The 21,592-nt window shown below is 29.8% G+C and overlaps 2 protein-coding genes and 1 non-coding gene across 6 annotated transcripts; 1 reads left to right on the forward strand and 2 right to left on the reverse strand.

The window, feature by feature from the left end:
- Positions 1-402: 402 nt before the first annotated feature.
- On the reverse strand, positions 403-4,259 carry LOC110630506 (proteasome subunit beta type-5). The gene is made up of 8 exons (XM_021778029.2): positions 4,100-4,259; positions 3,648-3,764; positions 3,429-3,558; positions 3,217-3,323; positions 2,011-2,145; positions 1,832-1,935; positions 1,022-1,122; positions 403-799 (listed from the first exon to the last, which is right to left on the reverse strand). The coding sequence occupies exons 2-8, from the start codon at positions 3,759-3,761 to the stop codon at positions 672-674; spliced, it is 819 nt and encodes a 272-aa protein (XP_021633721.1). The 5' UTR covers positions 3,762-3,764; positions 4,100-4,259; the 3' UTR covers positions 403-671.
- Positions 4,260-4,440: 181 nt separating this feature from the next.
- Positions 4,441-4,523, reverse strand: TRNAL-UAA. Its single transcript has one exon. It is a non-coding gene; the product is annotated as a tRNA-Leu (tRNA).
- Positions 4,524-16,728: 12,205 nt separating this feature from the next.
- Positions 16,729-21,568, forward strand: LOC110629957 (U-box domain-containing protein 6). 4 transcript variants are annotated; one of them, XM_021777191.2, is made up of 7 exons: positions 16,729-17,034; positions 17,210-17,311; positions 17,702-17,796; positions 18,035-18,312; positions 18,420-18,527; positions 18,938-20,121; positions 20,561-21,568. In XM_021777191.2, exons 4-7 carry the CDS (start codon positions 18,109-18,111, stop codon positions 21,354-21,356), a joined length of 2,292 nt encoding a protein of 763 aa, XP_021632883.1. In that variant the 5' UTR covers positions 16,729-17,034; positions 17,210-17,311; positions 17,702-17,796; positions 18,035-18,108; the 3' UTR covers positions 21,357-21,568. The 4 variants fall into 4 exon arrangements, with proteins under 4 accessions (XP_021632883.1, XP_021632881.1, XP_021632880.1 ...); XM_021777189.1 differs by having other exon boundaries at positions 18,127-18,312; XM_021777188.1 differs by lacking the exon at positions 17,210-17,311 and having other exon boundaries at positions 18,127-18,312.
- The last annotated feature ends 24 nt before the right edge of the window (positions 21,569-21,592 follow it).

A 21,592-nucleotide genomic window follows, 5' to 3' on the forward strand; every position in this document is an offset into this window, starting at 1 on the left:
AATTGAGGTCACAAAGCCACAAATATTAAGGAATATATGACGCACCAGCAATCAAATTTGCAATTTCATGCTTTGTTGGGTGTATTCCTTAGAAACCATCAGCAACTCACTGGACAAAATTCGGCAACGCCGGCTCATTTGGGGAGGGGAAGAGAAGATGGGACTGTGGAATCCACACGCTCAGAAGCAAATTTGCGAGCCCCCTTGCACAACTTTTTCCTATTTTCTCACCCCCTCTTTCCCCACCTCTCGAACGCAGAGTGCATAAAAATCTATATCATTAATTACTAATACATCATTACTCATTGCCTGAAAGATACCCGAGTCAACATACAATCTAAGGTGAAGCAGGTATATGCAAATTAGAATTTTAAGTAACATTTCTAAAACCCAGCAATAAAGTTACTGCAAAAACCCTTTTTTCTTTTCCTTTTTTTCCTTAAAATGGTCAAGAGAAACGGAATTGTATAATGGGAAGATAATAGCAAATAATACTCTCAAGGCATTGACAACAAGCCACATCAACCCATGAATTGTTCCACAGGAATCAACTAAAGAACACCAATAGTTAGCAGTTTCAGATACATAAGATGGACTGCAGGCCATCTGAATCAGACATCATGTAAGGGCGGGGGGCTGAGGGGGCAAGTGTCCAACCTGAGCAAGTATTCTCATGCCCCTGCTACTTCAACCATCTCCTGTTCCACTGTACTGGGCATAACTGGATAGTATTTGTAGTGGAGTTCACCAACATCATCACCAGACAGCTTCTTCCATCCATTTGGTCCCACATGATAAACTGATTTACAAATACAAATTTAATCCAGATTAACTCATTAAAGCATGATGGAGCCAGATTAAATCATTATCCGCATGATGTATACATCAATAATTATATTCATGTATGCATATCTGAAACACATACAGATATGCACAAACGAGTATAGGTGTGCACATGCACACACACACCTGCAGACAAGAGAGAGAGAGAGAGAGAGAGAGAGAGAGAGAGAGAGAGTACCGCTAGCAACTCCACCACTGGCTCCATCTCGGAATGTAGCATGATAAATAGCCCTTCTAGCCAACTCTGCAGCTTCTTCAATTGACAAATCATATCGATACCTGAAGTGTCATGTTACATTACAACCATCAACAATTTATCACATTACTATGAAAGCAAGACAAGGGAACCATTAAAAAAAAAAATTCAGCTCGACTGCTCCAGTAAACTAATTTAATAATGAGAGAATGCTGTAATGTTGTTGGATAAGGCAAGATCCAAAAACAAGCAATATTGAAAATTGATGAATTGACAAGAGGTATGGGGTGCATCTATCTGACTTGTGGCTGGAATTTCAAGTCAGTGGCCACCAATTGTGAGTTGTTCATAAGAAACTATCTCATTGTGACACAACCACATGGTAGAAGTTGAAATGATAGTCTACCTAATTTCTTATGCCATGTACATTCTCCATAACCATCCCACAATGTGTCTTACCAATTTCAAAATCTATTAAACTCTTTTTTTCACCGGTACTCTTTAATGGAAATACAAGTCCTCAGGAAACTTAAAAACAGGTTAATAACATCTTACAATTTGTATCCGCTTCTTGACATTTCATCATTATTGTCCACATTTTCAAGCTTCGCAATCAAGCATCTCAAAACTAATGCAATACCAGTTTGTCCCAGTAAATAGGATAAAGTTGTACTTTGAAAGAGAAACTTATTTTTAAATAATTGAAAATCATTTGATTGAAAAAGGACTCAAAACATCGTGAACCATTTGACAATGTTTCAAGGAAAACTGGTAAAAGATAAAATAACTCACCCACTATCTAGTACACCATAAGCATATGGGGAACCAGATCCAACGGAGAATCTTGTTCCTTTCAGCCTCCCTCCTTCACTGTCCACATAATATAATCCAGGTCCCTGCAGCCAGAAGATACAGCTTATGCAACTTAAAAATAGAAAAACACGAACATATGGTGAATTCCATGTCATTACCGTTTCATCCCATCCAGCAATCATGGTCCCAACAGAAAGACCCATTCCACGGTAGGAGTACAGTATGTTTGCTAGAAGCTTGGATGCCCCCGTAACTGAAATTCTACGCTTGTTTGCCAATTCATGTAGCCGACACTGAATCATGCCAAAGAATTTCCATTAGCACTTGAAGAACAAATAAAATGACTATCAAAGGAATCCTAAAATAAAATGAATTAAAGGAAGAATAATGCTGGTGATTTCATATCCAATCATATGCAAAAGCAAACACCTAAGCACAAATTTAGGCACTAAAAGTAGTTTCCATCCTAGGTGATCAGGAAACAAGGATCACACACTTCCAGAGGAACTTTATCTTAAATAGGATGAAACTGGAAAAAGAACACCAATATTAACACATATACTTTGAGCCTAAGGTGAGTAGAGTAACTAGAGTTAAGCTGAACCCAAGTGATAATTGTCAATTGGTTAAAAATATGAACATTTATCTTTTTCATTTAATGTGAACAAAGTGTTAGGCTAATTATGATTGAGTGATACTTTTAACGGACACCATATCTGGATATACAAATCCACCATCAACTGCTAGCAGAGATTGTCCCTAGGTGAAACGGCAATATTATCAGACTTCCCCACTTGTTGCTGACAGAAATTAAATGAGGGAAGACCATCTAGCTAAAATGCTTGTAGTCATCTCCTTATTTTAGAAAATGTTTCAACTATTTTTTACAATTTTTGTAGGTTCGTTAGTTGCTGAGTGCAATTCAATATATCTAGCTCTCTGATAGTAAAGCATTACTACACGTTTCCTGGAGAAATATAATGATGTAAAAGTAAGATTAGTGTGCAAACAAAACGAACAATATGCATGTCCTACATAAGATGTAAATCAAGCGGTCATGAAAAATGCATGCAACAGGGTGTAGGTATATTCTGGGCTACAGTCTGTCGGAAGTTCCCCATCTATTCTACTATAAAATAAATGTCTACATCTGCAATTGCCTGGCAGGTCAACAAAGAACAATAATCCAATTTCTTTATAAAACACAGAAGTTTGCAAAACAAAGGAGGAATTCATACAAAGATTATAATAGACAACTGCTAGCCTACAATATTAGGTACAATTTTCAGTTGGACATAATCCAATCCGAAGATAGCATCACCCTCTTCACTTTCATAAGTGAGAAAGCAACAAAAATGAATTACCTTAATGCCCAGATTTCTGTGCCAAAACTGGCAGTCTGCAGCTCCTCCAGCCATTGTACCAAGCATATAAGGATTGATTTCAATGATTTTTTTAACAGACTGTGATGCTGAGAATTCAAATAGGAAACATTTATTTTTTAAAAAAAATCAAAGGTATAACACTTAACTTAGAATAACCTAAGCTAATGTCCTAAACTTAAGAAATAACTTACAAATATAGCCTCCCATGCTAGCTCGAGAATCAGCAGCAACCATGACACCCTCCTTAAAAATGAAAGCGAGTGTGGTTGTCCCCTTGGCAGGCTTCACCATTTGTATAGCTTCCTTCTGGAACCCATCAAACTGAGATAGGAAAACGAAAATCCCATCTTATACAGAATTCCTTCTCCTCTCCATGATTGTAAAAGAAAAACAAGCAAATTAAAACTCACATCAGTAGTAACGGGAAGCTCAAATGAAGGCACGGTAGAAAACCCATCAACCAGCTCGCTAGTCACTCCAAAGAGCGGTGCAGCCGATTCAAGACCACTAGTGTCAAGCTTCATGATCTAAGACAAAGTAAAACAACCAAATTTCAAAATTTAGTCCAACTTTACCAAAACAATCTCCAGCCATCTACTTTTTGGCTGAGAAAGTGATATACAAAAAACAAAACCTTCAATCTCTACCTGAAAGAAACGCCCTAATGAAATACCTAATTATCTAGGGTCGTATGAATTTAAAAACCTTGGAATTGAAATCCTCATATGTTATGCTTTCCAAAATTTTCTAACAGCATAAAACTAAAGTTATCGGATGAGAAACAATATGATGCGGATTGCGATTGGAATATAAACCCTAGCAATAGATCAATAGAGGAGAAGCTTATAAGAGAGTAACGTACCCTTAGATAGTGATCAGAAAAGAAGAGAATGAGCAGAGACTGAAAGCTCAGAGGCCGAAGATTTGACAGTAACGAAGGAAATTGCTCGGAGAAGCAATAGATATCGAAGTAGAGAGCAGGGGGGTTTCTTGTGCCGAGGGCAAGAAGCCAAGAACCAAGCAGGTGGCTACCCGGACCGGGCTTTGAATGGGCCCATTTGGGCTTACAGACGTCCTTCTTTACCAACTTGGGATAGGCCTTACAAGATTTCTTTTGGAATAAATTATGTCAATTCTGGACTTTTGAACTGGGTCCATAAAAGTTAGACTACATTCTTGTCATAATGATATGAAATAAAAAAATGCTGGCTATGGGGTTCGAACCCATGCGCACTTATGTGCAGAAGATCTTAAGTCTTCCCCCTTAACCTCTCGGGCAAACCAGCTGTTAATGTTCTTGAATTAAAAACGAAATAATTTTATCGTTGATTTCCGTCGAACAGCCTAATTAATGCCGTAAACATCACATGTGTGGTTGCTGAGGGCAGCCATTGTGGGTGTTCCCAATCCAATGGTTTCATGAAATGCATTATTTTTTTTTTTTTTTTTCAAGACAAAAATTATTTATCGTGCAAAGAACTTGGACACAATCCCTTACTATGAAGCATTCAATTTTGCCCCACCTTTTCCATTCCACTCCATTTTCTTTTCAAATCTTTATTTGTCATTATCTTCATTATTATTTTAATCAATTTTACTTGATTTTGTTGTATTTTTTTAATTATTTTCAAGTGTGCTTAAAATTTTAATTTCAAAGTTATCACATTTAAATAAAGTTAAATAATTATTTTATAATTATACATTATTTAATCATATAATTACCTATGGTTTATTAAAAATATAGTAATTTTACTTATTACTACTCATATTATAAATTTTATTAATTTATCATCTAGATATTACTAAAATAACAAAGCTGCCCCATCTTAGTAAATTTTTAACTTTAAGTAAAATTAGTAATAAATGGAGTTATTTCAATTTTTTTTTTTTTGATAAATTATTGGTGACATGATTAATTTATATTTAATAATAATTTTATAAGTTCAAATATTTGATGGGTTTTGTTGTAATTCATTTAATTAATTAATTAATATCAAATAATACATAAATATTATTATTGGTCAATTTAAAAACAAAATCATATCAGATTGGATGATTTAATTAAAAGAATTTAATTTGATAATAAAATTAAATTAAAATTTTAGAAAATAAAAAGTCGACCACGAGACTTAGATAATAACAAAAAATAATTTAATTTTTATTAATTAAAAATAATTTTAAAAATATATATATATATATTAAGTCAATTTAACATATAATCATTTTTCTCTTCTCTATTTATTGTCATGAGTATTTTCAGTTAAATTTTGCACATGGAAATTAATATTTTCTGAAATAATCTAAAAAAACACATTATTTTATATTAATTTAAGAGAAAATATTAGTTAGAAAATAATTTTTAATATCAACTTTGCTTTTGCTTTCCTTTTCAAAGATATGAAGATATCCATTAAAAGCCATTAAGTTAGCAAATCATTGATTACAAGATTCTACTAAAGCGCGTGGCTACATTTGAATGCTCCATCGCTAATGAATTTCCTATACAAATAGTGAGTTGCCTGGTTAGAAGATCTTCTGACCCAGGAGAAATTGACTGCTCGAAGAAATTGGGCGATTTGTCTTGAACCTTCAACAACATCTTGAATAACCACACGTGGTAAAACACTTTTGAGTGCATTAATCATCGTAGCAAAATCACCTTTTACTACAATTTTATTAAAATCTCTATTTTTAGTCGGAGTAAGAATTTTTCGACAAATGCTTTTAAAAATAAAAGCTTTATTAAAAAATATCATAAGCAGAATAGAGGTTATCATTTCATTGGTTCAGTTTAAAATTAAATCAAATTGATTAAATTAAAAATTAAAATTTTGATATTTATAAAAATTGAATTGAATCGACTTTAATAAAAATCGAATTCGGTTTGATTGGTTTAAACTTTTAATAAAATTTTTATTTTTTATATTAGTATTTTAAAATTTAATTAGAATATTTTAACTTTAATTTTATATAATTTTTTATATTATTGAAAATAATATACTATTATCACTAATCGGTTCGATTCAATTTTTTTGATTTTTATTAAAATAGAATCGAATTGAAATAATCAGAATTTTTAAAATTAAAAATCGAACCGAATCAAAATAAATAAAAAATTAAATCAAATTTTTAAATTAATTCAAATTTATCGATTTTTTTAACTTAAATCGAATATCACAATAATTTAAGAATCATATTGAAAATTAAAAGTTCTATAAAAAAATACCACAAGCAGAGCAATAATTTAAGAATCATATTGGAATGTTTATCGGTCACTATATCAAAATTTAACTTTAAAGGATAGGAAATTGCTGTACCTCTCTAATCTCTGCAATAACTAATATTTCTCAAAAATATTCTAAAGCAAGAACAACTGTTGTAACCACCAATTCCATTGATTTCCTTATTTGTCTGAAAATGCAAGAATTACGATCTTTTCATATATGCCAGGGAAGGAAAGCCAAAAGTTGAATTAATTTCTGTGCATCTGGATATTGGAAGAGCCCTGGCAAATATCAACTTATTTACATATTCTTATAATCGTTTTTAATAATAATTCTAATAGAATTATTATATTTATGCATTCACAGATTTAATCTAATAACGAGTGCATTTAAATAAATTTAAAAAATTTTATATTTTACTTCTTTAATTTTTAATAAAAAATAAATATTATACTCATATAACAGTTTTAATTGAGTGTCACACCTCAATCATATAGAAATTATCTAAAGGTATAAAAATTTAAAATATTTTTATCCGAATAATCATTTTGTTCTTTGAATTGATTGAAAGAGAATCTAATTTAGTAGTTTATTTATTACTTAAGGTTCTTATTTTGATTAATTTATTAATTTATTTTCTTTTCTTTCTTTTTAAAGCTAATTGTCGCTAATGTTTACTAATGCTACCCGCTAAGACGCTGACCCTACCATTTAACCCAAGTGCAATCATTATTATGAGCAATTAAATAGAAATTACCTAATTAATCCACAGTATTTCCAATTGAGACTTCCTCATACTAGTTGTAGCCGTTGAAACTAATTATAACACCCACCAAAAAGGTACAAGGGGAAAAAATTCAAATTAGAAACCATCATGCTAATTTAAACCTTAATACACTTCCAAACACTATTCATTTATCAAATTTTAAAAATTTTTTATAATTAATCAAATACAATATTAAAAAAATCATCTTCCAAACTTCATTTCATGAATATGAGAATCTTCACTTCTCACTAAAATAAAGAATTTTTTACATCAATTAGTGCATATAAATTTAATGAATAATTTTATCATGATTGATGAGTTAGATAGATTCAAAACACATTAGAGTTCACTAATCAGTTTTATTCATTAACATAATCGGAACCTGTAAAAAAAAAGCCTAACTCGTTTGATGTGACGAAAATGAAAGAGTATTTTTACCGCGACCCTATCAGCACATATGTCGAAAAGGAATTAAATGGTCGCTTGACGAAAATGGATAGAATACGACAAAAACATATGGTATGGTGGTCGGATGGCGGTTATACGTCACTAGATAATAAAGGAAAAATGAATAAGATAAAGAAATATGATTCTAGACTAAATTTTACACACTCGAAATTCTATTTTCTCTAAATTTCAGAATATCAATAGTAATTATTTTATTCTTAAACTAAAATAAGCAAATTTTTACACCATTCAATGCATATAATCAAAATCCAGTGAAGTCGATTTAAAAAAAAAAAATCATCAAAACAACATGATCATGAGTGGGTCAACTTTGGTTTGTTTCACTCTTCCATACATCATGGAGCCGCATGTTAGAAGGAGGATGCCTGGCTTTATTACTCAAAAGAATATTTTTAATTTTTGACTGATAAATAATAAGAAATTAAGCAAGTCCTCCATGTCTTTTGCTTCTTCTGCTTCCCCATCACAGGACCATCACCATTTTCATATTCATGTCTATCTTGTGGTCCTACATTTTCAAAAAAAAAAAAAAAAAAAAAAATTATCAATACTTTATAGGTAGTCAACTTAAGGAAGTCTCCTCATCTATATTCATATTTTTTTATAATATAAAAAAAAATACATATCCTCACGACTTTACTCGACAGTAAATATTTAGTTAAATTTTATAAATTTTTAAATTTTGATGATTAAATAGTTTAAAATTTTAAAATTAAAATATAATATTTATTTTATATGGATAAGTCAAAAAGTAAATGTATTTATTAATGAAGCTAACATTCGTTGATGATTGACTGATTAATAAATTATAATTATTAGATTAAATATTTACGTTAAAATCTAAATAATTATATAGGAATTTGTAGGTAAATATTTTATATAATAATTATAAAATTCGTTCTTATTGGAGCTCAAATTTATAATAATATAATTGCACATTCTAATAATTTATGTGAAATATCTTAAAAAATTTATGCTACTTGTGGATGGAGATTGTGAAATTATTTTAATTAAATTTTTAAATAGTGTATTTTTTATAAAATTTAGTAGTATATATATGTATTTCATTATTAAAAAATCAAATTTGAAAATTATTTTTTATATTAAAGTTGAAAAATAAGAAAAAAGGTGGCTATTTAAGTGAATTGAAAGCGAGGAAAGCAACAGATGATTGGAGGGTGGAAATGTAATTATACGTATCTTGCATGGGAGGTAAACCTCCATTTTTGCTAGTGCTCCTTTGAGATGCCTCACTTTCCGGGTAACATTTATGTATTTATTTATTTATTAAATTTAGATTAAATTTAAGAGTATATTATTTTTTATTATAAATTTATATAATATTTAATATTATATTTTTATACGAATTTTAAATATATATTTTTAATTATTTTTTAAAAAATTAAATTTAATAATTTATTTAATATATAAAGAGATGAACGTTCATATGCACGTGACTCTAAAATATGTACATCGTCTCAAATATGTACATTGTATTACACACGATACTTGGTCTACCTAGCATCTTTACTCGAATTTAAAAAGAATGTTAAAAATTTAAAAATTAAAATTTTTCAGATTTATTTAAACATACTTACTAATAAATTACATTTTAGTTTATTTCATTTTAATAGTATAATATTCATAGATATTTTTTTATTAAAATAATTTTTATAGACACTAAGATTTGTTTGTTTCCCTAAATTAATTTAATTATAAAAATGTAAAAAAAAATATTTATTTTTATTTTTTATAACAGTAAAAAAAATAAATTATAGTGATAAATTTCATGAGAGATTTTAGATTTTACTCTCTCGATTTGAAATTTTATTTTAAAAATAAATAAAATAAAAAATTAAATTTTTTTAAATATAAAAAATTAATTATTTATTTATTTAATTATAAACATTTTTTATTTAATTATCTTAAAGTGTCTTAAATATTTTTTTTGAAAAATATATTTACTGTGAAATAAACTGAAGCTAAATCTCTTTTCTCGGTCAATTATAACGTATTCGATTTAAATGGTCAAAGAGAGTTATCCAATGGTTTGAATATTAATTTGATGCGGAAAGACTAGTCCTTATCAATACAACTAACGTTATAAATAAATTCATGGAGAATTACTATGAGGTTTACGAGGATAATGGTGGGTATGCAGTCGTTGAATTTAAAATGAAATTGAATTAAATAAATTAAAAATTAAAATTTTAATATTTATATAAATTAATTTTAAATATAAATTAATTGAAATTAAATTAATTTTTTAATTCAGTTTAATTTGATTGATTAATTTTTATTACGATTTAATTTTTTTATATTATTAAAATAATATATTATTGATCATTAATTAATTTGATTCAGTTTTATAAATTTCATTAAATAAAATTAAACTGAATTGATATAAATAAAATTTAAATTAAATTTTAAAATTAATTTAATTTGATTAATTTTTTTGATTTCAAGCTGACTCTAATCAGAATTTTAAATTAAAAAAAACACTAAGTTATCGACCTTTCAAAATTATTCAATTAAATTTTTTTATATTTCATAAATTATAACTCTTTAATATTTATTTCAAATAAATCATTAATCAATTTATTTACTTGATAGTAAAAAAAAATTATAACTATAAAGATTAAGTAATATCTATAATTAATATTATTGAGATTTAAAGTTAATTATTGACACTTAAAGTTGATAAATATTTAAAGTAGTGAACAATTTTTTGAATACAAATAAACTAAAGTATTTTTTAAAAACTATAAATTGAATAGTAATTAACCCTAAATTCATCTATAATAAATTACAGTAATTAATTTCAATATGGTAGTCTCCAAATGGGAAATTTGTTGGTCAAATATAAAAATGATCAAATTATTTAATACATACCCATTAATTAAATTGATACAACAAAGGAAGGATACAAATCAGTTTAAAATAAGTTTCTTTCTATGTCATTTCGTGACTCGATGCTTTCGTCTTTATTTTTTTCTTAAATCTAACTTATTTTTTCTCCTTTTCGCGTTAATTGACTATCGATGAAAAAGATGTTGTTATCCCTATTAAGAGCTCCAGGAATATTCCGATCGTCACTTATGATTTCTATATGGTGGGAATGTTTTTCGCATACAATCCAATCAATTTTCAGAATATGCAAACCTTTTTGATAGATTTATAGCATCCTTTAGAAAGAGTATCTATTATGGAATTAGAGACAAAAAAAATATTTGTTTCAGTCTCCTGCTTGTTTAGAAGGAGATACAAGTTATGTCGCCGAGCCTTAGGATTAGGGGTGGGCATTCGGTCGGTTCGGTTCAAAATCGAACCGAACCGAATAAACCGAAAACTGAAATTTTAGTATTTATGAAAACCGAACCGAACTGATTTTGATCAGAAATAGAATCGAACCGAATCGGTTTGATTCGGTTTAATTTTATCGATTTTGATTTTTAATAATTTTTTATTTTTTACACTTTATTTTTAATATTTTAAAATTTAATTAAAATATTTTAATCTTAATATGATTTAATTTCTCTATATTATTGAAAAAATATATTATTATCACTAATCGGTTCAGTTCGGTTCTTTCGGTTTTTTCTGATCAAAACCGAACCGAACCGAAATAACCAAAATTTCTAATTAAAAACCGAACCGAACCGAAATGTATAAAAAACCGAACTAAATTTTCAAATCGGTTCGGTTCGGTCGGTTTTTCGGTTTGAACCGAATACTGCTCACCCCTACCTAGGATAGTTAAAGTTTGTTTGGACATTCGGCAACCTTTGAAACGGCGAAAGAAGTTTATTAGAGATGATGGTACTGTGTTTATTATGAAGTTTCAATACGAAAAATTGACTATTTTTTGCTATTTATGTGGGAAACTGGGTCATATGGAGACTTTATGTGATTTGCGGCTGACGTTGAAGAAAAAAAATATCAAGTTTGGTCGGGGTGATTTTATCAGAGCACCTGTTCGTCGGAACCAGAGACCGACAAGCCTGTATCAACCTTAGACAATTTCAGTTGATTTTGTCAAGTTAATGGGGTTTTGTTTCAAGTTCAAGATTTTATTGGCTACGGTTTTGTTGTGGAAAACTCTGAGGATATATTTCAACGTAGTGTTTCTGGTTTCTCAGAAGGTAATGATACGCCGGCAATTGTTCAAGTTTTAATTCTGCGTCACAGTTTGCTCTTTGCAACTGAATTTTTACCTTTTAATGACTATATTCTTATGAACTGTTTGCAGTGTTCAAACTATTCAGTCTCCACGTTTAGACTTTTTGAACTGTGTTTGATTTTGAATGATTGTAAATTTTTATTAGATTCTATAACTGATATTTCTGTTAAATAGATTCGTCGTCATGCCACTCTAATTGCTCATAGTTTGGCTTTATTAGATACGATCGTCTCTTTATTTGGGATGACATTTCTCTCTATTTTATGAAATTTTATTAATACAACCAATAGTTTTGCTTTAAAAAAAAATTAAATTGATATAATTTTTGTTAAAGGAATACTGATTTAATACGATGTTTATATATCTTCCAAAATAGTTTTTTATTTTTTTCTCTTATGATTTTGCAATAATGTAATAGTTAGTTGGTTTTTCATATTCCTTTATTTTATATAATTCCTGATGTATGAAAAAAATTAATAAATTCTTATAAAAAATGTAATTTTTATTCCAAATAATATAATTATTAAAAAATCATTGAATTTAATTTTTATGAATTTAATTGAAGGAATTATATTAGTTATTTCAATTGATATTGTTGAAATTAAATTTATTAAAAATAAAAAAATAATAATTTTGAAACTCTAGTTTATTTATAAATTTGAGTTTAGGGGTGGATTTATTATTATTTTTTTTTTCCAATTGAAGAGACAAATTGGTTCCAAATCCAACCCTTATGAAATCTTTTATAATTAGCAAATGGTCAAACACAACCTTCTCTGCCCATTTCTGCCTTTTTGAAAATCTAAAAATTGGTCCCACACGAGAAGAGACCCCACTTTGATGTAAGTTATGATCTAAACAGGAAATTATTGTCTATTTCTAAAATATTATTTTTTTAAAATTAAGATGATACACTAAATTAATAATAATGTAATAAATATTATAGGTTATAAAATTAACCATTAAAATTTATATCATTGAGATTGTATTTTAATATAAATGTAAATTTTATAATTTTTAATTTTAATAAAATATTAATTTATTGTGTTACAATAAAGTGAGATTTAGAGGCAGTCCAGCCTAATTTCTTAAAGGGTCAATTAGTAAAATCTAATTATCAATTTAAATCGTGAGGCAGAGGATGCCGAGACGTGGCACACTGAGAGGAGAATATGGGGAATAATACGGTATTGTTAGTTAATGTCCAAACATTCGTGCTATTAGTGACACGTGTTGTTCAATCACGTGGCACAAAGGAGATATTTTTTCATCGTTGATTGTGGAGGAAAACCACATTTTAAAAAAGAAATCCGAAAAAACCGGATCTGATTGAAGAGTAATAATTAGAGGGGGAGTAATCTGTAAAAATTCGTGGTAAAACATGACCACGTGGACTCCTGTGAGACCCCACTAATATACGCAAAAGGAACAGGCGATTCCTCCCTCCGTACTCCTCCTTGGACACATCCGCTGCCAATCAAATCAATTTCTTTTCTTCTTTTATTTTTTTTTAATTCACTTAAAATGCCCTCAGAATATTCTCCTTTTATTCATTTTTTATTTAAATAAAATAATATAATAATTTGAAGGAATATATCGAAATTAAAATTTTAATTCACATTTAATTATCAGCTTATTAAAAAAAATGCATACTTTTAATCAAATTAATGATTATTGAGATATTTTTTCATAATATTTTGTTGTTGAGTTTAGGAATTAAAGCAAAGATAAATTAGACTTGTTTCAAATTTATTAATAAATATTTTATAATTTCACAAATCATATATTTGGGTTTTTTCCTTCTTTTAAGAATTTTATTTCAAACAAAAATAATTTTGTGATTAATATTTTTATATATGAAATATGTTAAATTTAATTTTAATATTATATAATTAATACATTAAAAATATTAATTTAAATTAGTATATCAAGCATATATTAAATGATATTCTAATTTTGTATATCTTAATGATGGATTGAATGGATTTGGTAGGAGCCATTCCCTTTAGATATTTTAATTAGAAATAATTTAATTTTAAACATTCCATTAATAGAATTTCATATCTCAAAATTTTATTTTTAATTTATAATAAATTTAATATAGAAATGTCTTCAATAGAATTCCATATTTAGCCATAAAAAAAGTAAAGATTTAATGGATTGATATTTTTAGTAGTCTAATTAAATAAAAAAATTTAATGAATTTAGTTTTACGATATAATATTCATCTATGTATCGTTATCAGATATAATTATAATAAATTATGACTATTCAAATTTCATTTATAAGAAAAAGATTCGAATATTATAATAATTAATACTTAAAACGATAGAATACTTATTTTATATATCTTATCAAACCTCTCGTAATATCTAATTACCATTAAAAATTATTATACAATATATTCCAATATGCTTATAATCATGAGATTTCTTATCCACTAGTTGAATTTTCAGTAAAGTCACCAACTAATAATATTTTATTATAGTATAAAAATAAAGTATACACATAATTTAATATTTTTTTATATATTTTTTAAATTTAAATAATTTATTTATATTTATTTTATACCTATTGGTATGAGTTTAATAGAATATGAGATGGTTGATATTTATAAGTCACTCTGACGCTCAACTTTAAGTTATAATTAATTCGTTCGATTTAATTTTATAATTTTTTTTTATAAAATCAAATCAAATTAAAATAGTTTAATTTTTTAAAATTAAAATTAAATATAAAAAATATAAAATAAATTAAAATTTTAAATTAATTCAGTTGAATTATTTCGATTTGAATAAAATACTATTCCCCTTTTCATATATATAAAGAAAACTATTAAACATAACCACCAAATATTTGATCTTATATAATAATTTTCATAGCTTAATTTATAATTTTGATGAAAATTAACATAAATACATTAGTTAATCACAATATATATATATTAAATGCATAAATTGAATGTTTCAATAATTTAAAACTAATCTCACTAATTAAATAAATTGATGGGATACATTTGATATATTCACACGTCATTAACAATTAAAAATTGTATTATTTAAAATGGATTAAGGCCCATATGTCCCCTCAAAGTTGATAGATAGGAAACAATTTAATATATAATATTACAAAAATATCCTATATTAATTATACATTCAAAGGAGATTAGAGCGCAACTCTTTCTAAATTCTACATCAACTAAAAATCAAAAGAGTTAAAGCCTTATAAAGCCAAAACATATCTTTCCCTAATTCTCACATTTAATGGATTTTAATGAACTTGTCATCCTATCATTACTACATATTTCATTGAACTAACTAAAGTGATTAAAAAATTAATTTAATAATTTTTTATATAATATAAATCCTAATTAGTAATATTTCATAATTTAGTCACTAATATTACTGTTGAATAATTTTTTTTAGAAAAAAATATAATATATATTGATAACCGCCGAATCTCATCTATCCTGGATAATGTTATATCAAAAAAGATAGAATTGACCTAAAGTGCACGAAATCCCTTAAGCAATTAACTCAGCATCTAAGGTCCGTCCGGGTCACCGCGAGTCCAGATCCAGCAGAAAGAAACCCGACCCAGTGATATGACGTAAGGAGAGATAGCAGGTTAATCATTTCGTAACTCTATCCACATGCATGCCGGGAGAATTAAATGGCCGACACTGTAGTAGAGAGGTCGTAAACATCACTAGCAGAAAAAAAAAAGGATAAAAAAAGAGAAACTTCCTCTTCTTCATTTTAAGTTCATGTTCACAGAGTAAAACTCTATTTTATGAATATCATAATATCGTATATATATTTTGTTATTTTAATTTTAGATAAAGGAAATTAAAAAACCATAAAGCGAAAATGGGAACTCTTTGATTGAAATATATAAAAGGAAAGAATGTTATGATTAATTTATTTTATTATCATATATATTCTTAAAAAGGTTTTAAAAAGGAAGTATAACTTAAAAAAAATTATTAAAAATCAAATTTTCTTTTTTTATTTCTCTTCAAATTGAGGATAAAAGCAACAAAAAGGAAAATGAATTTTATTTTCCTTTTGTATTTAATTTTCCTTCTTTGCATTAAAAAAAAAAAAATCAGATCTCTTCATATTTCCTCAAAATTTTCTCCTTATTTTACAGACATTTATATCAAGGTGAGTGTGTCTTAATTACTTTTTCTAATCTAATTCATCATTTTTGAATTGAAATTTCTTTTAATTACAATAAATTAATAAATAAAAAATAATAGGTTGATTAATTTATTACTTTTCTATCTCATAAATAATATATTTTTAATATGGAAGATGAGTGGATAACTAAAAGAAAATTATTTTTAAAGAAAACTATTTTATTTTTAGAAAATTTTATTATTTTTGGATTTTTATTTTTATTTTGTTATTGAACTGTATATAAATCTTATAGATAATATTTGTTTTTTTAGTATTATAATTAAAAAATAAAAAAAATTTTTTTCTGGAAAATATTTTGCCACTATCGAAGGAGTGCGCACTTAACACTAGTACCATAGTGACTAGTGAGGGATGGACACGGCCAATGATAAGTTTTCATATGAAGAGGACAAAATGGTAATTTAATCGCATTGATGACAGATCTGCTAACCGACAAAGGAGGTCGGCAACTGTCGGCCGGTGAATCGGGGAGACACAATAAGCGGCGGAAATTTCAAAATCCCCCACACGATTCAAAAACATTTTTATAAATTTTCTAATTTATCCCCTCGTAATAAATTATTAACATCAAATAAACCCCACAAAATAATTCTTAAAAAACCCCCCACCAACAGTTATTTTAAGATACACCCCTCTTTCTTTTTTTACAATTTTTTAAATACTATATTTCAGTATTTCACCCCCCAAAAAATTCCCGTTTCTTGCTATTTTTTTCGCCTCTTACTAGTCGTCATCATCATCTTCTTTCTTCTCATTGTTCTCTCACTGGAAAGTGGCGAGGAATTCGCTATATTGACAGGAATCTATCACTGGGTGCTTAACAATATAGCCTGAAATGAGATGGGATTGTACAGATCATCGAAACCCAAATAATTGTTTCTCTTGGATTGATTACTAAGTCATTTTTTTTCTAAATGCTCTTTCAAGAAGCCTCCCTGGCTAGCACCGCTTCCACCGGTAAGTTTTGTTTGTTGCTATGGGCAAAACCCTTAGCGTCTTTTAGCTGGTTTTGTTTCTTTTTGGGTCGAAAACATGGAAGGTATCAGTAATTTTATTTTATTTTATTATTGTTTTTCTGGCGGTTCAACGAATCGGAATTTGATAGCGATTTCTCGTTTTCGAGCTGTTTTAGTTATGGAGTTTATTGCGCTTTATACTTTATCCGGTTTTAGAACATCTGGAGATGACGGAGATTTCTGGGTGGTCTTGTCTTGGTGAAAAAAATCTTAATTAGGTAGGTCATTTTCAATAAAAATAACAACTTATCCATTTGATGCTGATTTTTGGAATCTTTTAATCTTATAGGTATTCGATGAAATGTCTAAATCAGTTTCTGTTTATATCTGATTCATTTTTGTTTTATAAAATTTTGCATTTTTGGGTATTCGAGTTTCCGGCGTTGGATAAAATGTCTCAATCATAAACCCGGTTAATTCTTATTCTCATGTCGGATGCGTCTCGCAAATGATTTTATCGAGTAGAAGTTTAAATTCTATGCTAATTAGCTTCCTTTTTTCAGTTTATTTGTAGCGTTTTCTGAACTCTTCTTTCAGATTACCTGGAAGAGGGAGGTTCGTTTTAGTTTTTAACTAATTTCCATTTATTCTATTTTTGCGTGTTTCAGTTGATATAGATTTGCAATATATTTTTCCTTGGTAAATGTGGACTATGGATATCGTTGAAGTTGAAGAAAATTTATTTGCAGCAAGTGATGCAAAGGTATGAATTTCAATATCTGGGTTAATTTTTAAGTTCTGGAATTTCCACTTTTGTAGCCTTGCAGCTATCTGCGTTGGTGCCTTTGAAATTGCTCTAGCGTGGGGTTTGCGTTTGGTTGAAGTGGATGTAGTTTTACTTTCTTACTTGGTTGGTATTTAGTAAAACACCAGTTATCTAAAATGATCACGTTCTTAACTCTCCCTGGCTTATGAAAGCATCACGTCTTAAATTTTTTCAGAGCTGGCAAATGCGTAAACAGTATAAATTATAATTGTTCTCCAAGGCTTTATCAACCGTGTATATTGATGGAGTATGTATTCTGTCGTTCAGCTACATGGAGAAATGTGCAAGGCACTCTCTGTAATATATTACAAAATATTGTCAATTTTCCCTACTTTGGAAGCTGCACGACCTAGGAGCAAATCTGGCATACAAGCATTATGTTCGTTGCATTTAGCACTTGAAAAAGCCAAGAATATTCTTAAGCACTGTGCAGAATGCAGCAAGCTTTATTTGGTATGATTATTATTCTTTTGTTCTTTTGCTTCATTTCTTTCATCAGTATTTTTTTTTTTCCAGTTTTTATCAGAATTTGCTGCTAATATAGCTGCATTGTCATACAGGCTATAACTGGAGATTCTGTTCTTTTAAAATATGAAAAAGCAAGATCTGCTCTTGTAGATAGTCTTCGGCGTGTTGAAGACATTGTCCCACAAACGATTGGATGCCAGGTGAATAATTATTTTTTCAAGGCTATTCAATTGTATTGCCCATGGTGAAATTTAATTTGGCAATGTAAATAGTACACATAACAGAGGACGAAGTTTGAAATCGAACTGAGAGTGACCAAGCCATTTTGGTGGGCTATCAGTAATTTTCAACTGTTCCTTTCTATTCTTTTGAATTTCCAATATAAGTTGTAGGAACTTCTATTTACGGTTTGTGTCTATGTTGATTACAACTTTTCTCCTTTTCCATGTGGGAGCCTTGCTTGCTTAGCATCTCTCTGTAAATTTATTCAATTTGACTCCAATATTATCTTGGCTTGGACTTTTTCCTTTTCTAATGTCTGCTTGTTTTTTTACCTTTGTATTTCACTTGGATTTCTTGTTGATCCTTTTTTAATTTGTAATCTTCTCAGATTTTGGATATTGTAAGTGAATTGGAGAATACTGTGTTCTCACTTGATCCGTTAGAGAAACAAGTGGGTGATGAAATAATTGCATTGCTTCAGCAAGGGAGAAAATTTGATAACTGTAATGACAATAATGAGCTAGAATGTTTTCATCAGGCAGCCAGTAGACTTGGTATTACATCTTCTAGAGCAGCTCTTACAGAGAGAAGGGCTCTTAAGAAACTTATAGAGAGAGCTCGGGTGGAGGAAGACAAGCGGAAGGAATCAATTGTGGCATATCTCTTACATCTAATGAGGAAATACTCCAAGTTATTTAGAAGTGAGCTCATGGATGACAATGATTCACAGGGTTCAACTCCTTGTTCACCCACTGTTAAGGGTTCCTTTGAGGATGCTGGTGATGGTCATGCCTTTGAGCGACAGTTCACGAAGCTTAGTTCTTTCAATTTTAAATCAAACAATCGGAAATCTGGGCAGATGGCTGTGCCACCAGAAGAATTAAGGTGCCCAATATCATTGCAGCTAATGTATGATCCGGTAATCATTGCATCTGGACAAACATACGAGAGAATCTGCATTGAGAAATGGTTTTGTGATGGGCATGATACCTGTCCAAAGACTCAACAAAAGCTCTCCCATCTTTCTTTGACTCCTAATTATTGTGTCAAGGGTCTTGTCACTAGTTGGTGTGAACAGAATGGTGTTCCGGTCCCTGATGGTCCACCAGAATCTCTGGATCTCAACTACTTTAGGCTGTCATTGTGTCAGTCAGAGTCTGCAAATTCAAAATCAGTGGACAGCATCAGCTCTGGAAAATTGAAAGGTATGAAGGTAGTTCCTTTGGAGGAGAGTGGTACCACTGAGGAGGCTGAACAAATTGAATTGGAAAGTTCAACTCCACAAGAGGAAGAAACTCCACTGGAAGAAGAATTTGAGCATGATATGTTTCAAAGTTATCAGGATTTTTTGAAGATACTGAATGAAGAGGATGACTTGGGGAAAAAGTGCAAGGTAGTAGAAAAAATAAGACTTCTGCTAAAAGATGATGAGGAGGCCAGGATTTGTATGGGGGCTAATGGGTTTGTTGAAGGACTGCTGCAATTCCTAGAGTCAGCTGTGCATGCAAGGAATGCAGTGGCTCAGGAAAGTGGAGCAATGGCTCTCTTTAACCTTGTCGTTAACAATAACAGGTTCGTTAAGCTTATAAACATAAATTAACATGTGATAGTTGTCACCCAGAGATTAGTGCCGGTCTAATACTAGGTATTAAGGTCTTGAAATATTTCTTTTGATCCATGGTCAAATAGCTTGTAAATATGACTTCAGCTTTCGTTGCTAATGATAAATAGTCTCATGATATGGTAGTTGACTAGGTGTCTGTTTGGCATTGTTGTTGAGAAAACATCTCCTTAAATATTTTACACAATATGAAAAATTGATTTAAAGATAAGTTTGATAGTTTTAGTCATAAGAACTCTGAAATAACTAAACCACTTTTTTCAACAATATTTAAAAATGGTGTTTTTTCAAGAAACATTTTCCTTTTCTTTTCGCCTCCCAACCTCAAACTCCAAATGAGGTCTCAGTATTCTGTATAATTGATCTCTTATTTCTACTTGTTATCTTCAGAAACAAAGAAATGATGCTGGCTGCGGGTGTTATCCCTTTGCTGGAGACGATGGTCTGCAACTCTGATTCCCCTGGTTCAGCAACGGCCCTCTATCTGAATCTCTCTTGCCATGCAGATGCGAAGTCCATAATTGGCTCAAGCCAGGCTGTGCCCTTTTTAGTCCAGATTCTTCAAGGTGAAGCTGAGCCTCAATGCAAGATGGATGCCCTTCATACCCTTTATAATATCTCCTCCCAGGCCAGCAATATTGTGAACCTCCTTTCAGCTGGCATCATAAGTGGCCTCCAGTCCCTTCTTGCAGCTCCCGGTGATTTTGCATGGACAGAAAAATCCATAGCAGTGTTGATAAATTTAGCTTCAACTAAATCAGGAAAAGATGAAATGGTAGCAGCTCCTGGCCTTATTGGTGCACTAGCAACAGTATTGGACACTGGTGAGCCCATTGAGCAGGAGCAAGCTGCCTCATGCCTTTACATTTTGTGCAATGGCAATGAAATTTGCAGCCAGACGGTCCTACAAGAAGGGGTGATCCCTGCATTAGTCTCTATCTCGGTTAATGGTACCCCAAGAGGAAAAGAGAAGGCACAAAAACTTCTAATGTTGTTCCGGGAGCAACGGCAACGTGATCAACCTCAACCGCCTGTTGAGGTGCGCTTTCAACGGGCTGAAAGCAGTTCCAAGGCAATGCCAAGCCAGGATTCAAAACCACTCTGTAAATCGGTCTCAAGGAGGAGGATGGGGAAAGCTTTAAGCTTTTTTTGGAAGAGCAAGAGCTACTCAGTTTACCAGTGTTAAACTAGGTCTTGTAAATTTCTGTTGTATCTTCTATTTCTCTTTCTTCCATGGCATTATTTAATTTTGTCTTCCTAGAGAAGAAGAGATGTACAGGCCCTTGTAAGTTCTGGATTTTTTTCTTTTCTTTTCTTTTCCGTGCCTTCGATTTCGTGTAGGAAATACATGTACTGTGTGTATGTAATGTAAGTGAAGCCTTAGTAGATTAACCCTCATGATGGAACAACAATGCCATTCCT

This window comes from Manihot esculenta, chromosome 13 (assembly GCF_001659605.2).
Source record: "Manihot esculenta cultivar AM560-2 chromosome 13, M.esculenta_v8, whole genome shotgun sequence".
Lineage (NCBI taxonomy): Eukaryota > Viridiplantae > Streptophyta > Magnoliopsida > Malpighiales > Euphorbiaceae > Manihot > Manihot esculenta.